The 26,855-nt window shown below is 41.1% G+C and overlaps 1 protein-coding gene across 5 annotated transcripts in view; it reads right to left on the bottom strand.

Annotated features, from left to right (window-relative positions):
• Positions 1-636: 636 nt before the first annotated feature.
• TPD52 (tumor protein D52) overlaps positions 637-26,855 on the bottom strand; it is a 40,888-nt gene continuing 14,669 nt past the window's right edge. For 2 of the 5 annotated variants that reach the window (XM_036406084.2, XM_036406091.2), the window contains 7 exons: positions 12,757-12,872; positions 10,999-11,147; positions 10,004-10,105; positions 8,947-8,973; positions 4,638-4,679; positions 3,241-3,289; positions 637-2,093 (listed from right to left, as the gene is read on the bottom strand). In XM_036406084.2, the coding sequence (XP_036261977.1) occupies positions 1,977-2,093; positions 3,241-3,289; positions 4,638-4,679; positions 8,947-8,973; positions 10,004-10,105; positions 10,999-11,147; positions 12,757-12,872 (602 nt within the window). In that variant the 3' untranslated portion in view covers positions 637-1,976. Of the gene's footprint in view, positions 2,094-3,240; positions 3,290-4,637; positions 4,680-8,946; positions 8,974-10,003; positions 10,106-10,998; positions 11,148-12,756; positions 12,873-17,849; positions 17,974-26,855 lie in introns of those variants that run through there. The other 3 variants (XM_054515239.1, XM_054515240.1, XM_054515243.1) reach the window with 3 other exon arrangements.

The raw sequence follows: 26,855 nt of genomic DNA on the forward strand, positions 1-26,855 counted from the left end.
AAGCTCAACTCTGGACTAGATGACCTTTCTCTTTGCCAGTTAGATAAATAAATAAAAGACCCATCCAATAACGGTCATGTTCCAGAAGAACCTGCCCTACATGGTATTGACCCAAAGGAGGAAGAGCTCCTTTCTCTCTAACCATTCAATTCTCTGTTCCTTTGTTAAGTTGGAGCTGTCAGAGGCCGAGGGAACAGGTCAACCTGTTTTCTGTTTTCTGAATTTCACACCGTAACCAGGGCAGTTAAATTTTATATAGTGGCAGAGCACTGGAACAGGCTGCTGAAGAAGGTCCTGGATTCTCACTCTCTGAAGACATTCCAAACCCACCTGGGCACAGTCCTGTAGAACCTGCTCCAGAGGTGAGCCTGCCTCAGAGACAGGGAGTTTGGGCTAGATGAACTCCAGAGGTCCCTTACAACCCTAACAATGCTGTGATTTGTAATTTTATGTAAGCCACTAGAAGGCAACCTAGGCTCAGTGTTCTCTAGAAATGCCAAGCTCAGCCATGAGGAGTCCCAGCAGTACAGTAGTATGTACCAGCACTGCTCTGAACCAAACTTAAAGGACTGCTTCAAATAGAAATGAAATCTCCTTACTTATTTACATTATCCTCCATGTTCACAGGACAATACATTCCTCACATACACTTTTATTAAGCTTCTCACATTGTAATTAAGCACACATTCTACATCTGACATGCTAGCAAGGTTGTCAGGAGCCAACTTTTTTTCCTCCAGACACCTGTGGCAGTTGAAGTTTCATGGATTTCACGCAAATGTAGCAAAACTTGTTTCCAGTTCTAAGCAGGGTGATAAAATGTTCTAACCATGTGGCAGAAACACATAAAACACAAGAAATTTGAGGAGTACAGCAGACAAAACAAGATGTAGGAGGACACATCTTTTAGGAGAGCTATGCTGAGCAGTGACACTGTGCACCTCTCTAAACAGACTTCTGGGGCTGGCAACAGGGGTGTTGGCTTAAATACATTTAAAAAGAGTAAAATGGTGTAGCAGATGTTTTCAGGGCTCAGCCTACAAGAGAAACAACATTAGGCTATAGGAGCAATTCTCTTGATGACTACAAAAGAACCACTTCTGGGGTCAAGCTTATTCTTCTAGTCCATGCTTTGTTAGTGTGAATATGACACCACCACGTGTGAATGAATCTATTTGTGACTGGTCCAATGTTCAGAAGAGTGTTATCTTACCACAGTGATATCCTGTACAAGAAACAAGACTGAAAATGCTATGGTGACTGAACCAAACCAGCACTATGAGGCATCCTGCTTCCATCTGCATTGGTCAGAAGTTTCTGAGGTGGACAGTGCACAGACAGATGGGTTAAGTTTTACATGTTCTATCACCTATCCACACCTGCTGGATGAGGAACACGCTCAAAAGACAGTACATTCCTACTCATGTGTGATCCTGCTATAACTTGTGTAAAGCCTGCTGAAACTGAAGTCCTTTCTTTAGCTGGGAGTGATCCTTCCTCCTTGTCCAGCCTCCTGTCCAGTGTCTCTTGCAGGCAACACTCAACTGAAACAATCACAAGGGAGCGAAGTAACAAGCTTCAGTTTGGCAGCAGCAGTAGATTCATAAGGATTAAGTTGAGCAGTAATTACAGATTGAAAAGAAAATAGGTATCCACAGTATCTGTACAATATAATTAACTTCTCAAAAGAGGTTTTTTTCATTGCTATATTTTAAAGGTTGTCTTCAAATTACAGGTAAGTCCTTTAAATGCTTGAAAGGCATAGAAATTCCCCTTCCCACACAAAATCCCAAACAATGTATTTTAGTTTCAAAAATATTTTGAACCCACAAACAAGCTTGGTATCAGTTAATCGGGTAAAATAACTACGTGCTAAATAAAAGCACATCTGGTGGAAAGAGCGCAGAGAATGTTACAAGTGTGCTTGGTTTTCCTTGCAGGATCTGGCAGTGGGTAGCAGGACAGAAGCAGAAATCTCAGTGGGTCTCTTCCTCTGTCTGTTCTGCAATAGTTTCTGTGGCACTGGCATTAGCAGCAGAGTTGAGAACTTCTCCAAAGTCTCCTCCAGCAGGTTTGCTTCCTCCAACTTTAGACTAGAACACAGAGAGATCCCCAACAAAGCATAGTAGTTAGTTGGCATGCCAAACACGCTTAACTGTACAAAACCAGTATGTCTGGTTTAATAACTCTTTTCAACAAAGCAGCTTTTCCAGGTTGAGGAGACCTCCACAATATTCTTGAAACAAATCTGTACATATCTGGCAGGAAACACTCACCAGCAGATTAACACAGCAATCTCCCTTTGACTTTGAGATACACGAAGCAGCCCTTATTCCAGGGCTGATTCCAGAGTCCAAAGGTTGATACAACCTCAGTTTCAAGTGGATAAAGGTATGAAGCCTTTCAAATCAAGAAGTCTTTAAGAGATTCAGAGTTAAAACTCGTTACTTTATTTCTCAAGAAAGAACTTTGGACAGTTTTGAGTCCTAAGAGCAAGTCCTGAGATCTTCAGAGGAGCAGAGCAACTATGTTACTTTCTCCATGTAACATGTTTACCTTTTGATTTCCCTCCGCCCATACGCTCTGTGGGACTGCAGGGGTGTTAAGGTCAATTAGTTGCAAGAAAAGAAGGCCCAATTCCCCTTGCTATCACTTGCATGCTTCTCATTCAGCCCAGTGTCCCCAGGAGAAGTCAAATCTGGTTCTGATTACACAGATTAGTAATTTTTGTTTTTACTTGGAGAAGTTATTAATGTTACCAGTTTTTACCTGGAGAAGTTATTAATGATTGTTTCTGACACTTGAGGCTTTCAGGAGTGAAGTTAAAATTAAGGTGCAAAGACCTTTTATCTTTTATGCCAGAAATGAGAGATGTATCCCAAGGTATTCTCCTGTGTAGGATACTAGTCCCTAGAAAGGTATGAAATAAAAGCCTAGACAATTCTGGATACCTAGCATCAGGTATTAATTATTTTGCATACCTAATACTAGCTGTTTGTGCAGGTTAGCTGGCTGTCAGTTCTTCTAAAGGCATCCTCCTGTAGGAGGTGCAGGCAGCCCATTACTTTATTTGCAAATCATTAGGCAGAGAAACTGTTTCCACAGGACTTAAAAAGATGTTATTCCAAGCACCTCTTCAACAGTTTACCAGTAACTAAAAAATAGGCTGCCCAAAAGGACTTGAGTCTTTTTTCCACATCCACAGCTGCACAATCAATAATGTGTTTTAGAAATTCTTACCTTGAAGTTTTCAACTTTCTCCTCAAAGGATTTGAAAGTAGGAGAATTTCTACAAAAATAAAAAAAAGGATCCACAGAATTAAAATTACATCTAGTTAACCTATAAACATCACAAACCAAGCAGACAGGTTCCTTTTACCCAACAGTAACAAGAGATTTGTTTGGGGCTCTTTCCCTGTTTTAAAGATAGCCTAAAAATAGTTTACATCTTGATCCTCCCAAGTACTACAAAACTAAAATTCAAACATACGCGAATTGCAGGCTCACTTTCAGCTTGGCAACAAAACATTGCCAGGTCCACAACAGGATCCTTCCTATCAACATGCAAGGGAGAACTGGCAAGTATTTTAGGTTTAACTTATATTATTCCCAGTCTTTTCAAACATGTTTCTGGCTTAAAGCATTTGTTCAGAAAATCTTAGTCATCACTTCTGGCTAGCCTAATGTATTATTGCTGAAGAGAGCTCATCAGTTTTTTTACTTTTTACAGGAAAACCAATTCAGTTTATTTTGCTACATGTTCAATAAATAAAACATGGTTCACAGTGGCATTTTCTGCTAACATGTTACATTTAAGTGAGACTCTCCCTTGCCTTTAAGTGCCAAAGGCAGCTGTAATTACAAATAGTAAGTTATGCATACAAAAAGCAGGACAGCTTGGGACTTCCAGTGCTGAAGGCTGGTGTATAATTCATTAGGGTCAGAAAAGTGGCTTAATGCTCCAAGTAGCTGTCACTGCTATGTGCAAATCTGTGCAACACTTTTTCTGCCTTTATGTAGGATGGAAAATGCTTGCCTTCATTGGACCAGGACTAAGGATTACTCAAAAATGTATTATATAAATATTGCAGACAAGGGTGTTTTTCAAAAGAAGCCTACAGCTTCCCTTCTTGCTTTGCTTGGCATTTGTGTGGGTCAGCCACACTTAGCTGCACACTTTTCTCTTGGGAGAGCACACAGTGACACGTGTCAAACCAGACTCTCAGAGGGACACGGTGCCAGGCAAGTGGAGAGAAAAGGCAAGCACCCCAGATCACCAAGAGACTTCTTGTGAAACCACAGGGTTTTTTTACTCACTTTCATTTTCAAAAATATATGCCAAGCTACTGCCTTAAAACTTGGAATCACTTAGTAACATTACACTCTAACAGACAGGGAAAAGCTGTCATAGTTTTCCAAACAGTAGGGAAATGTGACTTTCCAGATGTTTGATAACCACCTCCGTTAACCAGAAATAAAACAAATTTTATCCTATATGTTAGTACAGGAACTCCATTACAAAGCTGGGTGGGTTTTTTGCTTTTTTATAAAACTACATTAGTTGACTTAAGTTCAATTTGACTTGATTCCACATGTGAAAATAAATAAACCAAAGAGCTGGATTATGCATACATTACCTCATAATAGGCATACTAATTGAATGTTGTATGGAGCGTATACTACATGCCAGCATTAAGAGAAAAGAAAGCAAAAAGTTAGTTTAAGGATTACATTGAGAAGAAATTGGCTTAGAGAGCTGACTTCTGTAAACTATCTTTGGTAAACAGCCAAACAGTCTTACACAGTCTTAGTAACTGCTTGGGTTTGCTTTCTTAAATTGCTTAGCCATGCACACACACACACACACACAAGTACATCAGAGCAAAAGCTGCAGCAACCTTTTTCTCTTTTAGAAAGATTCAAGTGCCATGCTTGTTAGTACTTGCTCTGCTTAGCTGCAACAGTCTGTCTGCTCCTTAAGTTTCTCAAGCAACAGGAGTCATGCTGCATTTACAGTTTTGGCAATAGCGAGTAGCAAACACTTGAGAGTCTTATAAATCAGCTAATCTTCCTACTGAAAAAATTATCTCTACATCCAGAAGGCTTCCATTTACATTCAGTTAAGTTTTTTACACTCATCAATACAAATTATCTACTCATCAATCAACAAAAGCAGTCACATCAGTCAGTATTCAAGGTTGGATTTATGCTGGGAGCAGGATAAAGTCCTGTGCTCTGAAATTCATGGAGGATTTCTATAACCTGCCAGTGTTGCTATAAAGTTACTGTTTGTCTAGCAAGAAAACACATCCACTCCTCGAAGGTAATTGGGTATAGATGAAGGAGCTCCTGCACAGCTTTAACACCACTACCACACACCTAATTTAGTTCCATACAAGAAATCCCTGTTTACTGCAGATACAAACAAGCCTTATATGTTAAATAATTCTTACCAAATACCACAACAGTAACTTAGAATTATTACAAGTGATGATCTCAGGTTTTCATAACTACATATGGAATGTCAAAATTTGTCTGGGCTTTATGATGCCTTTCAAGAGAATACTTTCCAGGCAGTTATTGGGGAAGGAGAGGAGGGAAGGGAAACAACTCTCATAAAATGTACCTCCAAACTTACAATTAGCATCTCAGCACAGTCGATAGAAGATACATGCACAGAAGACAAAAAGTTCTATGTTTATTGCAGAAAAAGTTTTAGGAGATCCTTTATGAGGGCTCATTAGTAAATGATAGAAAAAGGTTGGGATCCCTTAAGGCAGATGCACAACTATGGTTTGATTTGTAGTTACAGTGTACTGGGAATCAGATACACAAGGCCAGATGCTTTCCTGACACTTCAGTAATGCACAGCTATGTTTCATCTATTTACCCAAGCCCATTTCTCCTGTGTTTCATTCTTATGGATGGCCTGGCTTCCACAGGCTTTTCCAGATCACAGACAAGCTGATTGTCTTCTGGACTGTAATATATATCCTTCACTGTGATGTGGATTACTACAAGTTCTGGGCTTGCTACATGGCAGGTTTTATTACAGAGCTACACTGACACTAACTAGTTTCAGTCAATGCTCAGCCAATTCCCCTCATGCTGCAAGAAGTTTCTCCCTGCAAGAAGTTTAAGGCTAAAGAGGATTAAATACATATATTTACAAACTGTAGAACTGCTCACACTGAAAAACAACAAGCTATAGTGTATCACAGATGTTTTAACAGGCGTCTACAAAAGTTTAGTTTCATCTCAGACATCATTTAATACAAGAACTATTCATGTATTCACGAAGAATTTACTTGCTGCTGGACAATACACTTCTGTATACCCTCAGTATCCAGTTTGCAAAAAACCACCATATTGCATAGTTTTATCATACAATGATCTGGTTTGCAGGAGAACTGAATTAGATAAATGCAGTTGATTTTTTTAATATAAACCACCTATTCTTCAGGTAATGCAAGAGGCACAATTAAGCCTTGAACAGCTTTATGAAAAGAACTTGTATTTCTTTCCCAAAGCACAGAATGCCACACTAAAACACTCACTCAACTAGGCCATCAGCTTGGGCAATTTGAAAGACAAGCCCTCTTTGCAATGCTCAAAAGCAAACCCCTAGCTTAAAAAAGACAATAAATAAAAAGGCACAGTAAGCTGCTCTCCAGTCTTCCATGCATTTTGTATTGTATTAAAGCTTTCTTATCCTCTACACAATAATTTTTTTAAAGCTACTCCATTGCCTCACATTTTGAAAAGGCACAAGGAGGTATGCCAGAGTCCCAGCCTAGAAAACACAGCTCAACATACACAGTAGCTAGTTACTTTGTAGTTAAATTTCCAGCTGATATGTTACGGTATTTAGGAATCCATGATCAGAGATCAGACTTCTAAAGCAAGCAAAGAAAGTTATTCTGTAATCTCAGAGCAAGGCAAAGATGGACTTTGCTCCATTATAGGGATGCAGTGCAAGAAGGGCCAAGTGCAAAGTCATGACTGCTCAAAAGCTACATCTTGGTACTACTACTTTGCACAGAATACTGTTGTTGCCTACAGAAGGAAGGTTAGCTTATCAAAACTTCAACAAATTCTTATAAAGAGAATAAAGGTATTAAGAAAAACCTAAGATGGAACAGAGTTCATTTTCATCATAACAAAGGGCAGAGAAAACAAATACAAAAAGGAAGCAAAAAATGCACTGGCATTGCACTACCAGTCCACTCTTCCTCTCCATTTCAGTTGTTTCCAAAATCACAGCTCCAGCAGCTGCCTCATTCCCTTTTGCAACTCCCTATTACATCACTTTGCAGTGCCCAAATAAAGATCTGTGTGTGATGTTTGCTGCATGGCATATGTCCATAATATAGTCCAACAGGGAAGAAATCACACCACTACAGCTGAGAAGTCCCTCAACCAAAACAATAGAAGGGAAAGTGAGCCACAATGAAGCCAATGCAAGAGTTTAAGAACAAAAATGAACCTGCATATTCAGTACAAGTTCAAGTATCAGGCCCATCAACTCTCACTTCCAGGAAAGAATTTAAGCATCTAAACCTTTCTGAAGCTCAGACTTGCCCTTGAGTAGTTATATAACCCTCAGACCTGAATTCAGATGAATTTGGTTCTCATGAAAAACATTACTATTCTGTTTCAAGTGCAACTAAGATCTTTAACAGCAGTAATTCTTCACACTTTTCTTTTGTTTTCTAAACACAGCTGCCCCTGAATTTATAACAATACCTTGCATTTCCATCATGATGATTCTCCCTGAGAAGCACACCAACAGAGCAGACTTCTCTGATACTGTTAACATTCTCTCCCAGTGGCCCAGTTTCTAATAGAGTACTCAACACTAACAGAGCCACTAACTGGAATAATTAAGACACTCCTAAGGCATTCCTGAAGTAGAAGACAGCTCTATGTCTGTGCTTGTCCTTGTCCAGTGAAATACTCCAATGCTAATTGGGGAACACCACAGCCTTAAGGTAGAAAAGTGACTCCTGTTAAGTGAGCAGCTGAGCTCTGCATCCAGAAGGAACAGAGTAGAGTCTTCCAGGTTCCCCCTGTCCCACTGATTGCTGAACAGGACATATTTGAGACTGGCTGCTATTATTATACCTGATCAAACTGAGTTCACTTTAGAGTCTGAGTTCTCATAGCATCCTGTGCCTCTGCTCATCTCCTCCCCTGGACAACATCTCCTCCCCTGGGACAACAGCTCCCAGTTAGTACTCCAGGAGCCAAATGCCAACATCTTTATAGAGAACCTAGTGCTGTCTTTAGCTCCTTACTGGGGGAGTACAGAAAAGATAAAGTCAGGCTCAGATAGATGGGCTGAGAGGCAATGGACAGAAGTTGTAACTGCTGAAAACACTGAGTATTTGCTTAGATCAAAGGTAATGTAGATGAAGTAACTAAGATACTGGCATTGCTAAAGTAATCAACTCAAGGATTGTTTCACTGGACAACCTATGAACAAAGAATGTATAAACTATTTTACATTTAGACTCTAGTAATTTAGTTAGATTCACAATGCTAAACAGCCATTGTAATAGACACAAAAAGGGGGAAATCTCTGTTCTGCCACAGCACAAACACTGTACAGACAAAGAAGGAGGAATCTTGCATGCCATTGACCTCAACACCATATTCTGTCTCCTGATAAAAAACCTTGCAGCATCATTTTAGTGGGTTTACTTCTAACAAGGAAGAGAGACTTATTAATTATTATGTATACTCAAGATTTTGTGTTTTGAGATAGTTACCAGGTGAACATGAAGAAACATCTTCCCTGACATTAAAAGGGCTTCAATTTTACCCTTACTAACACTGAAGAAAAGAAGAAATTACCTTTTACAGAGAAAACTTAAATGAAAAACTGTAATGGAGACAGTCTGACTACATGCTTAGTTTGAGAAGCAATTCTTGTGCCCACCTTACCTAAAGGAATGTGAAAATGCCTGTAGTCTGCACAATGCCAGAGTAAGCATTAAAGAGAGAAATGAACTTCTGATAAATCTGAAGAAAAATCTGTAACTGTGTAGTTGTACTCAAAGCATTTTCTCACTAGACTTCAAAAAGCAAGAAGTTAATGGCAGCACTTTAAAATGGCTGATTTTATTACACTGCTGCCAAAGCAGCAATATTCTGTGAGAATGTGTGAATTTTTATTTGCCCAATAACTGAAAAATAAGTTTAACAATAACAAATTACCTGTGGAGATGAGTAATTGTATAGGTTCCAGTACTAAGAATTACATAATCAAGGAATTGTCAGCCAAGCATCTGATTGTATTGCATCCAGCAGGATTTTTGCAAGCAGCTCAAAATAGTTCCAAAAATGACTTGGCAGACTTACCTAATGTGTATGAAGGGCTGTGTCATTTGGCACAAAGTCAAAATATGTTGCATGCCAACAATATTTAAGAATTAAAAAGTGCCAATAGTCTCTTAAAAATGTAATAAAATCAAGCCACTTCTATGAGGCAGAACAGCTTAGACAGAAATAAAACAGACTTGGAAGGAATCGACACACAAAACAAAAACAAACAAACAAAAACCCAAACAAAAACCAACAACAACAACAACAACAAAAAAGAGAAAAACAACAAAACACAGTGAAAGATATTAGTTGTTTAAATGTAATATTCCACAAGCTGAGAAAGAGAGCAGAAATGACAGTGCTATGTGTACCCCACAGAGGCAGGCAGACAGTGCCGCCTGGAATCACACCAGAAAAGTAAGAGCAGCAGTGGAGGTGGCAGCACACATTGCTTCTCTTGCCTACATAAAACACACATCACAGAACTCCTCAGCACCAGTGAAGACATACAAGCAGATTCTGCAGCAAGTCTCTTACCTCCCCTAAAACAGTTGCTGAAGGCTCTGGATAGATTAGCTTTTAGAAGCACTAGGTACGTTAACAGCATAAATTTACTGCAGTAATCAACCGCGTAAATAAAAAATGCAGTTACTTGGGAAAAGGTAAATAAACCTACCTGACATCTTCAAATTTCTTAGTTATGACTGAACCAACAGAAGAAAAAGCAGCAGAAGCCTTCTGACCAGCCTGAGACAGGGTTTCTGATGTTCTCTTGTATCTGTGTTCAAAAAAACATTTAAGTTTTAGATTTTTTTAATGAACACATAAGGAAACTTTTAGGGTGTGTCTATTTGCATTAAATGCAGAGGTACACTTCAGCTTTGGAGTCATATGGAAAACCTGCTTAAGACATTATTTTGAGCCTCTGCAGTCCCTTCTGGCTACAGCATCTCTGCCAGCTCTGACCAGACGCAGTTCACCGACATGCACCTACTACCCCACCCCTAGAACAGATGCTATCTGCTTTCGTAGGATTTATTAAAATACAAAATAAACTCACACATCAAACACCCCAATCAAGGAAAAAAAACCTCAAAAAATACAAAAGAAAACAAACCACAAATAAATAAAATTATGCACACACACACTGAAAAAGGTCTATTTTTTTGTGCCAAGCATCTAAATTCTTGCACCGCACAGTTCTGTCAATAAAATTCACCATAAAAAGTTTGATGTACATCTTGTGACATTCTGTGTTTATTAACTGCAGAAGGCAGCTTGCTCTAGACCTTAAGCTAACAATTGTGTTTGGAAAGAACAGTAACTGTGACTTCACGCTCTTCCTGCATGGGCTCAGTTGGCAACAATTTTTCAGTGTGGAAAAGAAGGGTATTCTGTTGGACTTAGGACACCTTGGTATCTCAGATGTATCAGACACAAAAAAGTGTGTTAGAATAGCCCATATTTTGATTAATCATTCTTCTTTTGCATGAGATATGGCTTGCAGGGTTCTTCTTTTTAAAAAGTCTATGTTACCCAGAGAAGTATTAATACAACTTAACTTTGTGTTATATATACTTATTTCACAAGAACAGAGTGTTTAGACATGACACAAGATCTAAACAGATTTCACTTCAGCAGTCTAAACAATCATCATGAGCTGGTACATACGCTGTGGTTGATGTAACATCTTGCCAGCTTTTGGTAATGTTCTGCTTTAGTTCCTGTAGTGAGTTAATTCCCAGCTTTCTCTTGATTTCTGCTAGATGCTTCTCTTTGGCAGCTAGCACTTGTGAGAGCGTCTGGATTTCCTCTTCCACCTGTGGCACAAGAGTTGTTAACAAGTGGTTAACAGTTAACAAGAAATATACCCAACCATTTAACTATGTATTTCTTTAAAGCATCCACCAGAGATCAGTAATGGGAGGGCTAAAAGAGGTTTTTAACATTGCCTCACAGTCATTCCTAAATACTAAAAGGGAAATCCAACAGATACTATAAGAGCTAGTGAGAAAGTAATGTACTTGCAGCTAGCTCTGTTACTGAATATGTACAAGGAAGTTGGTAACGAAAAGACTGCATAGCTAGAAATTAGTACCTATGATATGTAAAGGTTGAAGATTAGTCAAACCTGGGACAACTGCCAACCCTGTATTCTGCTTCCACATCAGAAGATATACCAATGTGTGACCAGTAACAGGAAGCTCAGAGCATGTCTGTCATACACAAATTTTCTCTCCTTGCTTCAACAGAAGGTCCTTTCGTGGCTTAAGCCAGCACCTGTAGACTGGATCAGCCACCTCTTCCCCAGAGCAGGTGTGGAAATGGTGGCAGACTGAGCAGTCAAAACCCAGACACACAACACACAGCACCTGCTCTGTAACTAGAAAACTATATTGTTGGTGTACTTCCTTCTTTACTCAGATGGTCACTTAAGCCTCTCCTGGAAACATGACCAGAGATGCCAGCACAGTGCTAAAGTGCCATTCTGTGAGCTTTATAGAAGTGACAGAGGCACTAAGGCCATACATATAAAGGCAAGGGCATCCCTCCCATCCTACTTCCTCATCCAGACAAAATCACCCCAGTTTAGAGCAGCAGGCTGCCCACTCATTTAAGCTCCTTACAAGAGTACAGCTCCTTACTGTACTCCTTACAGTATCTTCGATGTACCTCTGTTTTAGATATCTGTCTGAAGCCCAGCATGACATATCCTAGCAGGACCAGCCCACCCTCACTATCTTTGGCATGAAATGATACTCAGGACTGCCAAATACAAGAATGTATTAAATATGCTTAATATAAAACTAATGTTTGTTTGCTAACCTTAGGCCTAAGCTAGTGTCTTTCATAAGGGTCCTAAAGTCCCATACAGCTACTAAAGAAAAAAGACTGCTTAATAAAGGTTGACTTTGGCATGTATCAGGCTTGAATATTTGCCTGCCTGCTCTTCAAAGAATGCTACTTTTTCTCACTCTTAAAAATATTCTGTTATGAACAAGAACAGTAACATGGTTAGACATTAGCAATACAGTGCCTACACAAATACTACTACAAAGCATTCTTCATGAAGGAAACAGCTTTAGCTACTCCACACCAGTTCAGACAATACTTGGGTTTTGGCTTCCAACCGTGTTCTTTTTGCTGATTTACCCCCTTCTAACTCAAGTTAAAAAAAAGAGTTAGGTATTTATGTATCTTAGTTTAAAATCTGTGTATTCAGCACTTCCAGCTTAATTCCCCACCAGTAGAACTGGCTGTTCTTTTCTCCTTGACACCCCTTCCTTCCTATCTGTGCAATGCATAGGAGTGCCAGCTTTAGACACTCACAGAATAACTATGCAAAGCATTAACTGTATGTTTAAAGATAACATTACTCCAGATTTTCATTATCAAAATAAGTTTAAGAGCTATTTGCAAAAGAATTACCTTGGCAAGCTCTTTTCTTAGCTCATCCCGTTCTTCTTCTGTGAGTGTTTCTGCCATACTGACTGTAGCAGCAGCATCCTCTCCAACCTCAGGTATAGAGTCACTCCTCAGCAGCCCTTCAGATTAATAAAAAGCATTAAAAGTGAGATTACCACAAGACTGCCAAACAGCAGCTAACATTAGCACACAGCTCTTTTGTCCCAGCACACAAAAAAAAACCTGATGAGAGGACACCAAAGTCATGCTCCCCAACTACAGGAAGGAAACCAAAGGCATTTTATATTTCATTCTATCAAGCTGTATTAAAGCTCAATATAATGGCAGCTGCTGCTGTAATAGGAGACTGGAAACCTGTTGAGAACAACACATCCCACTGCTCTGTGAGAGAAACCAAGATGCAGAACGCTATGTCCTGACCAGTGTTTCCTACACAACCTTGCCCAGGAGTCTGTGCACACTCTAGTCTCTCATTCATCTGGCACAGAAACTCTGGAATTGCTGGAGATGCTGAAGGCCAATGCAGAGGGTCCCTCCCTTACTACTCTCTGGATCAGATTATAAAGTGCACACTGGGTGCAGCCACAAGCAAGGTTAACAACCCTGGAGAAAACTACTGCACTACAAGTATGAACTCTGTACCCTGCTTGATCTCTCTGTCCCTAGTAACTGGGACCACAGTGCCTAGAAGGTTGCAGGTATCATGGAACTGAAGTAGGCTGCTGGTTTGCACCTGGACCTTAAGACAGATGGGAAGTCCAGAGACAGAGCTCAGGAATGAAAGGCTCTCGCTTCAAAGCAGGAGAGTACTGAGAAGGGATTGATAAGAATGTGCATCCACTCAAACTGCTGCCTCTTCTAAATCCAGAAACCAAAACTCTGCCTAATTTTCCTACATAAAACACAAACATCCCCATGGTCTTCCTCAACTTTTGCTTTCACAGCTTCAGGGAAAGGAAGGAGGATGATATTATTTGTATTACTACGATGTAATAACTGTAATGATTAGGTTTTTTACTCCTTACTACTTGCAGTAAGGTCATTTTAAACAACTTTTATGCAACAAGATTTCCACCAAAAGATTTCCCATTTTGAGTCTTTGTAGCTGACACTTAAACATAAAGTTTGCCAAAATCAAGGAATTCTGTTCTAATTGCAGAGAGACTAGTTTTCAGGGAGACTGCATGCCAGAATGCTTGTGGATTCCCAGGAGTAATTCTTTATTCAAGACATAAAACAGCCTTACAGATAAAAAAAAAGAAGCCAAATAAAAATATTAAAATACAAGAGGAAAGAGATCAGGATTGTCTGTTAATAAGGAGCGAGGAAGAGTGTGTATGTGTACAAATATGTGTGTGTGTGTGTATGCACATAAATATATCATTGATCTAAGGTGAAGAGGCATTAAGTTACATTTCCTATTAATCACTATAGAAATTAACCATCCAGCCAATGAAATTCCATTCTCATTTCAGCAGCTTCTGATGGCACTCTATACTATCCTCTGGGAATCAAAAACTCATTAATCACCACTATGATTTTGCTGTGAGGTTTCATATCAAACACCTACATCACAATCAACTGAAAAATCAGGGGAAAAAAAAGATTCTGCGAGTCTCTAAGTAGCTGTGCACATTCTATGGAACACAGTCCTAGCAGCTGTCAAGCCAAACAAAGAAGAAACCTTGTTCTTGAATCAAATTACTGAACGCAGGTAAAACTCAATTCCACAAATTCTTTCCAAAAGGCTATGTTGTCTGTCTGTATCTGTGTCCAAAACACTTGTCCTCTAGAAGCACACTGCTACATGGACAGGATTTTTTGTGAATGCTGTTACTACCAAGTGCACTGAGAAGGAAGCCTACAGGAAGAAAATTAAACCTAATTCTGTATTTATTCTTGAGATCTGTGCCACGTTTTCCCAGAGATTTACATGTGTTTTCTACACAAACATGTAGGCCCTGTGGGTTTCCCAATACACTATTTTGTGTCAAAAATCTAGGGCAGTGAGAACTTCAAAGTCTAATGCCCAAACCAAAGCACAGCACTATGGCACCTAAAACAAAGGATTATGTCTCACAATCAGATAATTTTTGTTTTATGCATCAACATATTTCCTTAACAGTTAAGAATGCCACACCTTTTTGTTAAATTGCTATTTAACCTATTAATTACATAAACCTACCCTGAAGGAAAACATTTGAACTGCATTTCTCCTCCACACCCTACACCCCCTCAGTGTGTTCTACTGTGACTCCTCTCCTTGCTCTCACCTGCAGCCCTTCCGGGACCACCTGCTTGCCATTACAAAACCATTTCAGAAAGTTTGCAAGTACCAAAACCACCCTGACTCCAAGAGCATTAGCACAACCAGCTGAAAGTCTGTTCAATCTGATTATGAGGAGTCATCTGGATTAAATCACCAAAAATAGATCAAGTGAATCAACCAGTAAGAAAACATGCCAGATTGTCTCCTGCAGCAACAGCTTCCATTTGGGGAATGTAGCTTCTCTTTGAAAAATTCATTTTTAAGACTGTTTTGCTTCTTGCCTACCAAACAGAATTTAAGGCACAATGCTAAGAAGCAAGGGAATGATCTCTCCTCCCCTTCACATTCCCTGAGTTGTTAGGGAAACAGGAAATCACTGCTATTCAGAGTCCTCCATATCTCACCCTGTACAAGTGACCATGCCTTCCTCTTGTTGCCTGCGGAGCCCCTCCCATTTATTACTTTTTTGAGCTTCACATGAAGCATACTGACATCTTCCCATCAATCTTCACTCTGGCACCTCTGCTCTCTCTCCTGTCACCCCTCTGTTCCCTTTGTTCCCATTCTCCAGTTCAATACCTGCAGGACACAGGGATCATCCATACTATGGGCTAGGCTATGCTGAGCCATCTGGCCAAGGAGCAGTTTTCTACACAGCTAACAACCCACAGACCTCCACAATGGTGTGCCTACAATCCAAATGCATCCCATAAACTAGGGCTGACAGCCAGTAAGAGCCTGGCTTTGAAAAAACTTCATCAGGAAAAATGCACAGCCCACCTTAGATCTCTCTATGGGGCAAGAAACCAGGAAATCAGCAATCAGCCAACAGATGGAAAGCTTTGGCTCAAACTACTACTAAGAGAGCATTTCTCACTTGTGGTCTTTTTTTGCCAACAGAACTGTTGCTATTATTATTTTATATTGCTATGTAAAATTATTACTACAGCTTTCAACTTGTTACCCTTCGTTATGTTAGTTCTCTCGCATCATTGGATTGTGAAGGACTTAAAATTCAGTCATTTGGTACTCTGTTATAACCAAGTTTAACTGAACATTTCATGTCTCTCAAACAGAATAAAAATCTGTTTGGGAGGAAAAAATCATAAAGACTTAGACAGTATTGAGAAAACATACCTAGCTTTAAGGTTAGGTTTTAGGTCTGTATTTCCAAGATTAACATATTTTCCCAGCACTTTATTAGAGCTACTTAAATGAACCAAATAAAGACATGAGCAAGTCAGTTGATTAGGACTCCATGGATCACATTCAGGGAAATGGCATTTAAGTTCCTATTATTCTGCCAGGGTAGGCAAAGCATTAGAGTAATTCAATTAACACTCAAGTTTTTCTGATTTGTGGTTTGCTTTGGCCAGTTTCAATCCAAGTTCATGCTCCATTTTGACCAGAAATCCCTACCTCCCCAGCCTGAATTCAGAGATCAGCAACAAACAGGAGCAGTTTTAAGAAGTACTTTTCGTTTTGGATGAGCAGCCTCAGGGTGGGGTGGGTTAACCTCCACAAAGCTTTTTTTTACACTGACATGTTCTGCATGTGACACTCAGAATGAGCATTGTGGTTATCACTACACAGTTGGCAAAGCTAAAGAAAAAAGGTGCTTGTTAGAGTTCAGGAGAGCAAGCTGTTGCAAAGTTGTTATAAGACCACTCTAACATTTGAGTAACATACAGTACTACAGAGCATATTTACTCTGCAGTACATAAGAAAGATCAGATTTAAGTGCTTCCCACTTATCTCAGTGAAGAAGCCAAAGTGAGACATACTTCTTCAACCTGGGGAGAAATTCTTGGGCTTCTCCCAAATGCTGATTAGACATTCATTCAAAGCAAATGAAAAAGAAAATAAAGCCCAGAAAAGGCAGTGGTAATGGTGATGCATCATCACCTGACACTGAGAGCTGCTTCCCCTCTCCTTTAGAAGAGCTGGGAGAAGCAGTAATTGCAGAAGTGAATGCTGACCACTGTTTCTCAATAGCTCCTGGCTCATCAACTTCACAGAGAGGGTTGTTATAGTTCACACAGAGGTTCCCCAAGGGATGCATGTTTCTTTAAAATTTTAAGTAACACGCCCATTTAAAAAAAGTTAACACCTGTGTAACTCTGCTTTGCTACACCTGAAGTAGGTCTAAGCTTTCTATATTTAAAATTACTTTGAAAGATTACATCTGGCAGCAAGAAATGGAAAGGAATGACGACAGTAAAACCAGACTAGGATGTATTGGGAGGCACAGCTATAGGTGTTCTGTACAACAGGCTACCAGCAAGAAACTCCTAGGGTTAAGCATTAAATGGATGCCACTGCAGCACAGCACAGGGCAATCCCAGTGCAGTTCCTATCTGCAGGTGGAAGGTTTGCAGCATTTTAAATGCTAGGTGGAATGGAGTAAAGGTTTTAGAGGGCATTTTTGTTAATCAGTGAGATTTTCAGTATTAAGGCAAAAGCAGATTTTAGACTATCCGGAGCTCTGAAGTCCTACTAAAAATGCAATTTCTACCTCCTCCCCCCCAAAAAAAATCTAATAGTCAAACTAGGCAAATTATTCCAATCTTGCAGAAGTTTTGTTCCTAATTGTTCTTGCCATTTCATTTTTACTCAAACTGCATTTCGGCTGAATAAATAACAAATAATGTAAAGCTGGTAAATGTATAACACATAAGACATTATCTACATGACACACTGAAGCTAACACACTACCAGAATTAACATGTGGCCAACTTTTATAGATTTTTAATTTGAGAAGTTTTACAGGTATTAACTGCTAAGCATTTCATGAAGAGATTTTAAGGAAGGAAGAGAAGGCAGTTACCAGACTTGGCCAGTGTAGGTGATCCGGGTGGAGAAAGGTTTATGCCAGGCGACAAGTAAAGATAATTTCTGTTCACTCCAGCATTGAAATCGAAGGGTGATTTGTAATCCTCATAGAGATCCATGCCAGACAGTTCAGTGCGTGCAGCCATCCTCCTCTTCCACTGAAGCATTCATCTTCGCTCTCTGGGGCGACCCAGACAGCAGCATTCAGAAACCCTCCATTCCTCCACATGACACTCCCTGTGCCTCCTTGGAGAATTCAGCTCTGCTACATATGATAGAGTTGCCTAGCAAGGGACTTCTTAGCCATCCTGGAGCTGCTGCTGTTTACATGGCACAAAGTTAAGCTCCTGTAAATTTGTAACTGAGACTGGACTTAAACAGACCGTTCCTTTAACAAACATTCACAGTGCACCACTCATGGCTTCTGGAAGAGCCTTGGTACTCTGCAGAACTGCATCAACTGTGTTCAATCGTTTAAATAGAAAAAGGTCAGCTGACTGCAGCTACACCAGGATATCCTTAATCTTCTAGGACACAAAAGGATTACCAGCCGTAATCTATCCTATATACCATCTGTGTTGGACTTTTTCCTCTGATTAATGGAAAATTCTGTGTGCATAGCTATTTCTCCAGCTGCTTCCATCAGTGTAATAACCACTAGTGAGAACTCAGTCTCTGCTGCCCAGGTATCACACCATAGTGCAAGTTGAGAATAGGAGAGAGCAGCACTCCTCTCTGAAGGCTGGCCTATAAACACCACCTAGGTTTATTGATGAACCTTCTAATGTGCATTATGACTTTCGCTCATGAGGCTAAACATATCTGGGTCTGAGGGGGTTTTGTTTGGGGGAGGGGGTTGTTAAATATTTACGAAGTACACTGTCCTACGTCCTTGGTGCTTCAACCAGCATTGTTTAGAGCAGCCAGTAACAGCAGTAATGCATTGCCTGAAATGTATTTATGTTTTGACACACACCCCATAAAGAAAGATCAACTTACATAAGCCATCTGACTTCATGCCAGGCCTTTAAGATTCAACTCTGGGAAGCAGAAATGCTTCTTACCTAAAAGAGGCACTCAGCACAGTCTTGCAGCACTTCACCACATTGTTTTATTTTTATTTCAAGGTCAGCTTCCTTCATTGAAAAAACACAAGGCTATTAGCAATGTGGATCACCTTTAGAGCTGAGCAACAATTTCCTCCCAAACCCCACACCTTCACCCAGGATCCTCACTGCAGCCTGCACGCAGAGGAGCATAATCAAATGGGAGTTAATATTTTCCTGCACAGTAAGGACAGAGCCGATCAGGCATTATTCCAAAGAAGTGAAGGAGCCTTGCAGCATTCCGAAATCAAGTCCAAGCAAAGTAATCCCTGGGCATATGAGAAGAAAGCACATCCCTTCTGGAATTTTAACTTCCTATTTCCACTGCAGTCAGTCAGTTGCCACAGGAACAGACCTTCCAGCTAATTAAAAAGCAGATCCTTTAGGCTAAAGACCTACATTCACTTCTGCAGGTGCAGAGTACCTGCAGGCTCATAACAATGAGAGTGCTGGAGCCTGAAACACAGGTCTCTGCTATTTTCTAAACCCACTGAAAAGAAGAAAATAGAATGCCCTCCTGCATTTCTGACACGTGGCTGTGACATCTGCCAGAAATACTGCAAAGTTCACCTGGCAAAGGTCAAAGATTTGGCCACAGATTGTAGTTAAGGCATCCAGAGGCAGCAGAGAACTGTAACACAGCTACAGTAATAAGATACTCTATTAACGAAGTTTGTTAATATGAACAGCTACAGATTGTACTTTGCAGCTTCCCCTTGAATAACTCAGCAGTCAGGGGCTGCCTTCTATGCAAAAGGCTCGGGCAGCAGTTGTGCTAACTAGGTTAGGCAAAATGACAAGTTATCAGATGTGGCACACAAAGAGCTGGGTGTTTTCTACCATCACTCTCCCAAAACAGAGATAGAGAGAGAGAGAAGGGGAGGCTACACCCTAGGACTTTTTCCTAACCCTAGATAATCATTCACTTTAACACTGGTCAGTGCTAGCTGGCTACAACTGCAAGTAGCTATTCTAGGAAAAAGAACCCCTTATGAAAATCTGTTGATCCCTGCTAACAATCAAGAATACAGTTTCCTAGGCATTTCCTGAAGCAAGCATTACAAAAATTCCCTATATTCAGATTTACCCACCATTCAAAAAAATCTGGTACTCCTCCTATATCTTTGTAGTGCACAAGTTGGTTTCATGTCCCTAGAGACATCTAGGTTGCCAGTCTCAACCACTGACCTGGCCTGCCACCCCTACTGACAGAAATCTGTATGGGCCAAACTCTTCAACACCTCTTCATTGTAGTCACATACACACACAGGATGTGGCCCACTGCTGGAACATACATTTGGCTTTCAGGGAAGATTTGCTGAATTACAAATCTGAGCCTCCACCTGAGAGGCGGAATTCTGCTTTTGTTCGTCCTTATGCATAGCCTGAGCACAAGCCCAAGTCACCCAAGACAATCTCTAGTTTTTAGAAATATTACAGAAATATTACTGTTCTAAGGTCATTGCCCAGAGAGGGACACCATGCAAGCGGTCCTTACTTCAAGTTCCTCTCTTTGCTCAATTATAGTGGCCATACAGATGGGTTGCTACAGCACCTACCAAACACATCACCTAAACACATCAGCCTCCTGCTCTCTTACCTGCTGGAGTTTACAGAGTGTTGCTCCTCACTTTTCTCAGGTACAAATCCTACCTGGTGATGAAGGAAGCTGTTTTGCTGAACAAGCTCCTTCCTCATCACTTAGGGAAATCTGATGGTCTTCAAACTGAAGTATAAGTCAATCTCTCTGTAGAAAGAAAGGACTGCAGTCCACCCTTCCAAATCTACTGTAGGACAACTTCTAGGCTGTCATTCCAAACTCATCCACTTCAGAGAAGACAACCTCTAGTTTTAAGAGATCCCCTGCCAGCCATAACAATCATTTTATCTGCTTCTTCCCCAGAAGTTTCTTAGCACATCCAGGGATTCAGGGCAGAGCAAGGCAGGAATCCCCCATACTGCCCAGAGCCAGTCTAAAGAAGATAGGTTCTGCTCCCTGTGGTGCATTTAGAGGGTGAATGAATCCCTCTCCAAGAGATTTTCTAAATTCAAGTGATGGCCTAAGGAAACAAAGCAGGATAGGGATGACAAACAGCAGTTGCACAGAACCAAAAAGCAACGTCTTTCTCTGCAGTTTGAAGTTTTCTGACCACTTCAGCAGCTCTTGACAGTCACAGCAATCAAGATTTCTGTACACTATGAAAACAGGCACATTATGAGGCCCTTCTAAAGGGCCCTCCCATGACCAAAATATCCTGCTGGATGGGCTTTCTCTCCTTCACAATAATTCAGAGCACTTGCAGCTGGCTGGAGGTGGAACTGAGGCTGTAGAGCCATACCCTAATAGATGGATGCTGCCTTCCCAGGGCAAATCACACACATTTCAGTGCTGAAGTTTAAGTTTAGGCTTCTGTTACATGGCTTAGAGTAATTAACCATGAATCCTCAAGTATCTCTGTCCTTTGCCCTGCATTGCAAATTCAGTTTTACTGTGTACCTTGGCTGTTACTGCAGATAATAGCTGCAAGGCAGTACCTGCAATGATCTTGGAGCCTAAGGAAGGAACTGTTCCAGAGCCAAGTAGCAGTGGTTTTTTACTTACTATGCAAGAGATTAAAACCCAAGATTTTGCCATTCCAGAACAAGCATTCATTTGCCCTTAACACCTCAGGATAACTTAGAGGTAAGTACTTAAGTCATCTATGGCATTCAGAAGCTGTCTGAGAGAGTGGCACAAAGGTAGATACCTTCTGTCAAGGATGCTTGAACCAATCACTGACAAGTTCAACTGAATGTCACAAAGTGTCTGAGGAAGGCTTGGCAAGCCTCAGCAAAGCATTACTATCACAATTCCTACCATTAACCATGTTGTAATCTCCTCTTAAGGCTACAGAGGTGTAATCTCCTGCTAAGGTTACAGAGTGTACTTAAAGCTTTCCCATGTAACTATTTAGCATTAACAGTCAGTACAGATTGTGCACCTCATGAATCATAAGGAAGGGAACTCCCTCCACAGCTAGAAAAGCTGTTAAGTTTGAGCCAACACCGTTCGCCAGATATTTGCCTGCTTAGTCTCAGGCGTGGTTCTTTCTTCAGCTAGCACCTGCTACCCAGGTCTGCAGCTTCCACCTTAACCTAAGGCTCTAGCAACAATTTAAGCAATGCAATGTAGTATTGAAGCACTTCTACCTTGATAGCAGCTGAGCAAGGATAGGATGCTATGGTAGCCTTGTGGAGAAGCTGCTTTTCCCACATATATGTCTAGCAGAAAAATAGTTTGTTTATACATGGAAACTTTATATCTCTCTTTCCCTACAGAAGTAGGATGAAGTTTCCTGAGTAAGTATGAATGAGTACCACATCTGGGCTTTGAAGAAACTGAGCTATGTATTCAATTTGTATTAAACACTACCGTATTCAGTAGTGTTTAATACAAACAGTTAAACTCAGGAAAGGCTACCACTCATGCCTCAGGATTGGAGGAATGCAGAAGCTACCCTAGGACATGATATAAACAATATTTTGGACAAAGCTATCCAAATAACCAATCCACAAGATCTGCTCTGAGTTCTGCTGTTACACAGGCACCTTCACCACATTGAACATCCTGTGTTTGTGTTCTGATTATACCCGAGCTGCCAAACTTGTGCACCACAGCTCATACTTTTGGCCAGGCTATCATGACTCCAGCACTTAATCAAGCAAGCAAAAGAAAATGGGGGAAAATGATAAGAAGCCTTTGTTGATAAAGAGGAGGAAGAGGTGCAAGAAGCATTTGCTCTGTGGGGGCATAGCAAAAAGATTCAGTCTCTTATTTCAAGGTTGCCTGTGAAGATTCAATTGCCTTCTCAGCCTATACTTGGTTTGAATTTCAACTTCTGTCTGCTAAGAGGCAAGATTGATAAGAGGCCTTCCATTAAGTCTGTCTGGGGCAAAGACATCCCAGACAGGTGATCTTCCACCACCCCCATCTTTCCTCGGTAGATCCCAATCAGGCAGCAACAGTCAGGCTCCTCTCCTCACTCCAACAGAGTTTTATATGGCATAAGCCATTTTAAGAGCCATAAATCTACTTAAGCATCTTAAGCCAATCTAGATTCTGTAGCATCAATTTGATCTTAAAAGTCTTACCAGTTTACAGACAAGTAAAGCCTTTCAGCACCCGATCTGAGGCCTTAAAACTGTATTAAGAGAAAAAGATGCTGTGAAGCAAGAGGACAGAAGCCCAAAGACTAAACAAGCCTGAAATTTGTACATTAGTGCTCCTATTTTCACATTGCGCTCTCTTCCCTTCCTTTAACAGCAGACACTTCTTTCAGTCCCCTGAGATTTGTGCATGACATGAATGGAGCTGCACAGCTACAGCAATTCTGAACAGTACAAGCACAGGCTTCTGCAACCCTGTTAGTTATGGTCAGCAGAATGTGGCTGAAGGGGTTAAGTGTCTGCTGTCTTCTAGCAGATCAACACAACACCATGATATTAATCTCAGTACTTCAGCCTCCCCCACATGCTTTCTCTGGACAAGCTCTGCCTGATACAACTACATCATTCAGTACAGTTCTTTGTACAGAAATATCTTCTCCAGCACCTTCTTTAGCCTAAGTGCTGCCTTCAGTCACTCTTATTAAAACAAACAAAAAACCCAAAGAAAAAGCCCCACCAACAACCACCACCTCTTTGAAGATGTATCTCCCTGCAACAGAAACACTTGCAAATGTTACAGGTAGGGATTAGGGGTTGCCAGTGCTGCTCTTCTCTTAAACCAGAGTCTCAGCCCGCGGTATTTCAGACAGCTGACGCACGTCTTGGTGAAGGCAGCAGTTCTTGTCTCTCCTCTCAATCCAATTATAAACTCAGACTCATTTCCTGAGCTCTTGTGAGGGAGTACATCCACGCTCCAGCATATCCTACGACTAGACAAGCTGATACTACAGTAAAATACTTAACCTATTCATGTCAGACAAAATTCTCTATAGTTGCACATATTCTCTACTGCCTTGCAAGGGTTTCAGCATTTAGAAGATTAGGCAGAAATCCCAGATTTATGACAAAGTTGTGTGTCTCAAACAGTGCTCAAAGCTCATGTTTGTCAGCTCCAACAGTAACAGGTGAAAAGCTTTCCGATCTATGGAAAAGGACCAGGCCAAAGGACAGAGTACCACCCCAGAACCAGTGATCGGAGTTTGCACTGACTTTGGAGAAGTCAGATCAAAACCTGCAAACACAGAAGAACATTTCCAAGTGAGATTAAGAGAGTCAAAACACTGTCAGGTAGATTTTAGAGGAATGTGTTTAGTTATTTCACTTCAGCCACTTATCCCAGTCATGCTGCCATTCTCTATAGACTCTGATCCCTCAGGCAAGAGACTGACCCTGTCAAAAATGGAAAGAAACAGTGCTGAGCTGCAGCTAGATGATAGCTGGAAAAGATTAGGAACACTGCAGTGCAGAAATGGGATTGTCTCAAGCAAAGTTTCAGTATGTAACCTTGCAATTAAAAGTTTTACTTGAGTGACTCTGGAGTAACTTCCAGCCTCCCTCAGAAGACAAGACTACTTTTCTGCACTCTTAAAGCAAACCTCCCTCTTTTAACACAGCATCAGCATCCCAGAGCCTCCATTTCTGAAAAGCAGCTCCAGAAAAGTCCACCATCCTCAATCTATGTTACCAGGTCCCACCATGAAATTGACACTGAGGTTCTAAGAACAAAGCGAATTCAATTACACATTAGGCTGAATTACATATTATATATCTAAAATTAAAACCACCAAAAAAGCACCCTCTGTAGTCTTAGCAGTACCTTAATAATACCAACAAAATCTTCATTGCTTGTGGGACTCAGTAGCTCCCACCATATAATTCCCAAGTTGATGCCTGAATTTGATGTAGGACAGAAATTCCATCATTTACTATCAAGGGCAGAGGTACAGAAGCAACCAAGCAGCACACAATTTGATGCAAGCAACAAGAGTTTAGGGTAAGTACTTCACAAAATCCATTTTTGAAGATATTCAAAAGCCATCTGGACGTGATCATCAAGGTGGACATAGATATCAAGGACCAGTAGTCTTTAATATCTTTACTGATGACACAGATAATGGCATCAACTGCACATTCAGCAAGTTTGTAGATGATCCAAAGCTGCACTGTGTAGGTGACAGAACAGAAGGACAAGGCACCATCCAGAAGGACCTGGAGAAAGTCAAGAAGTGCGCCCATGAGAACCTCATCAAGTTCAACAGGTGCAAGTGCAAGGTGCTGCACCTGAGTCAGGGCAATGCCAGATATAAGTACAGGCTGTGAGAAGTCCTTGAGAGCAGCCCTGCAGAGAAGGATTTGGGTGGATAAAAAGCTGGACATGAGCCACCAGTGTGTGCTTACAGCCCAGAGAGCCAAACACATCCTGGGCTGCATTGAAAGCAGACTGACCAGCAGGTCAAAGGAGGTGATTCTTCACCTCTACACTGCCCTAGTGAGACACCACCTAAAGCACAGCACCCAGCTCTGAAGTTCTCAGCAAAGAAGGGCATTGACCTGCTAAAGCTGATCCAGAGAAAGGTCACAAATACGATCTCTCTATGAAAGATCCTACAAAGACAGGCTGAGGAAGTTGGGGTTTTTCAGCCTGAAGAGGACTCCAGGGAGGCCTCATTGTGACCTTCCAGTACCTAAAAGGGACTTGTAAAAGAGGAAGAACAACTTCTTACTTTGTAGGTAGACAGTGACAGGACAAGGGAGAACAGTGTCAAACTAAAAGAGGAGAAGTTTACATTAGACATCAGTAAGAAATTAGTTTCTCAGAGGGTGGTCATACACTGGAACAGGTTGCTCAGAAGTGGTAGATGCCCCATCCCTGGAAGTGTTCGAGGCCAGGTTAGATGAGCCCTGAGCAACCTGATCTAGTTAGTGGGTGGCTGCCCCCCCTGCCCATGCCTGGGGGTTGAACTGATGAGCACTAAGGTCCCTTCCAACTCAAACCATTCTGTGATATGGTTCTGGTGGGCAACCAGCTCCAGGTGGCTCTGCCCTAACAGAGGGGTTGAACCTCTAGAGGTCCTTCCCACCTTAACAATCCTGTGATTAACACAATGGCTGTAACAAGTCACAGGCTGCTCCTCCAGATTCTCCAAGGATCCTCCAGGGACCTCTCTTCTTCAGGAACACAAGGGGTCCTGGCAGCCTGCCTTAGGGCAGGTCTGTGGCCTACCCTTCATCCTGTGAAGTAGATTTACAAATACCTAACTGCTGACAGAATAAAGTTCCATTTTCTCCCACACTTTCTAAACTGAGATATAGACAGAGACTTCATGGGAGACTTTTCACTTCTTTACTTCTACTCAGTGCACAGGAGTATCATGACAGCTGACAAGCAAAGCATTGCAGCAGTAGAGACTACACTGGTTTCTCTTATGAGGCTGCAGGAAATAGCTGAAAGATTCTGGGAGGGGAAAAGTCTCCTGTATTTTCAAAAAAGGGACAAGCTTACACTTCACTCACTTAATGAATGAGCAAGCAACGTTTTGGGCCTGACATGTGACTCCAGACACAGAAGCAGCTCTTGGCAAGTACAAAAGCCATCTACTTCCCTCTGACACCCCTTCTCCAGGAGGGAAGTGAATGTATGCTTCTGCAGCAGGAAGAGTTCACTTTTGTACAGAAAGAAAAAGTTGCAATAGACAAATAAACTACCCATGTCACTGAGCTAAGGCTGCCTTTCAGCAGGAGCCTCTCCTCCTTTTACCCTTTATCAATTGTACAGAGACCAAGGAAACTAGGCTCAAGTTAAGCCTTTGAATTCCCTTCTCAGACCCCTCAATTTATTTTTCATCCATTCCAGTGCAGTTTCCTTTACTCCTCCAGTAACTCTCTCTACTGCATGCTCTCAGGTTCCC

Source organism: Molothrus ater, chromosome 1 (assembly GCF_012460135.2).
Source record: "Molothrus ater isolate BHLD 08-10-18 breed brown headed cowbird chromosome 1, BPBGC_Mater_1.1, whole genome shotgun sequence".
Taxonomy (NCBI): Eukaryota; Metazoa; Chordata; class Aves; order Passeriformes; family Icteridae; genus Molothrus; species Molothrus ater.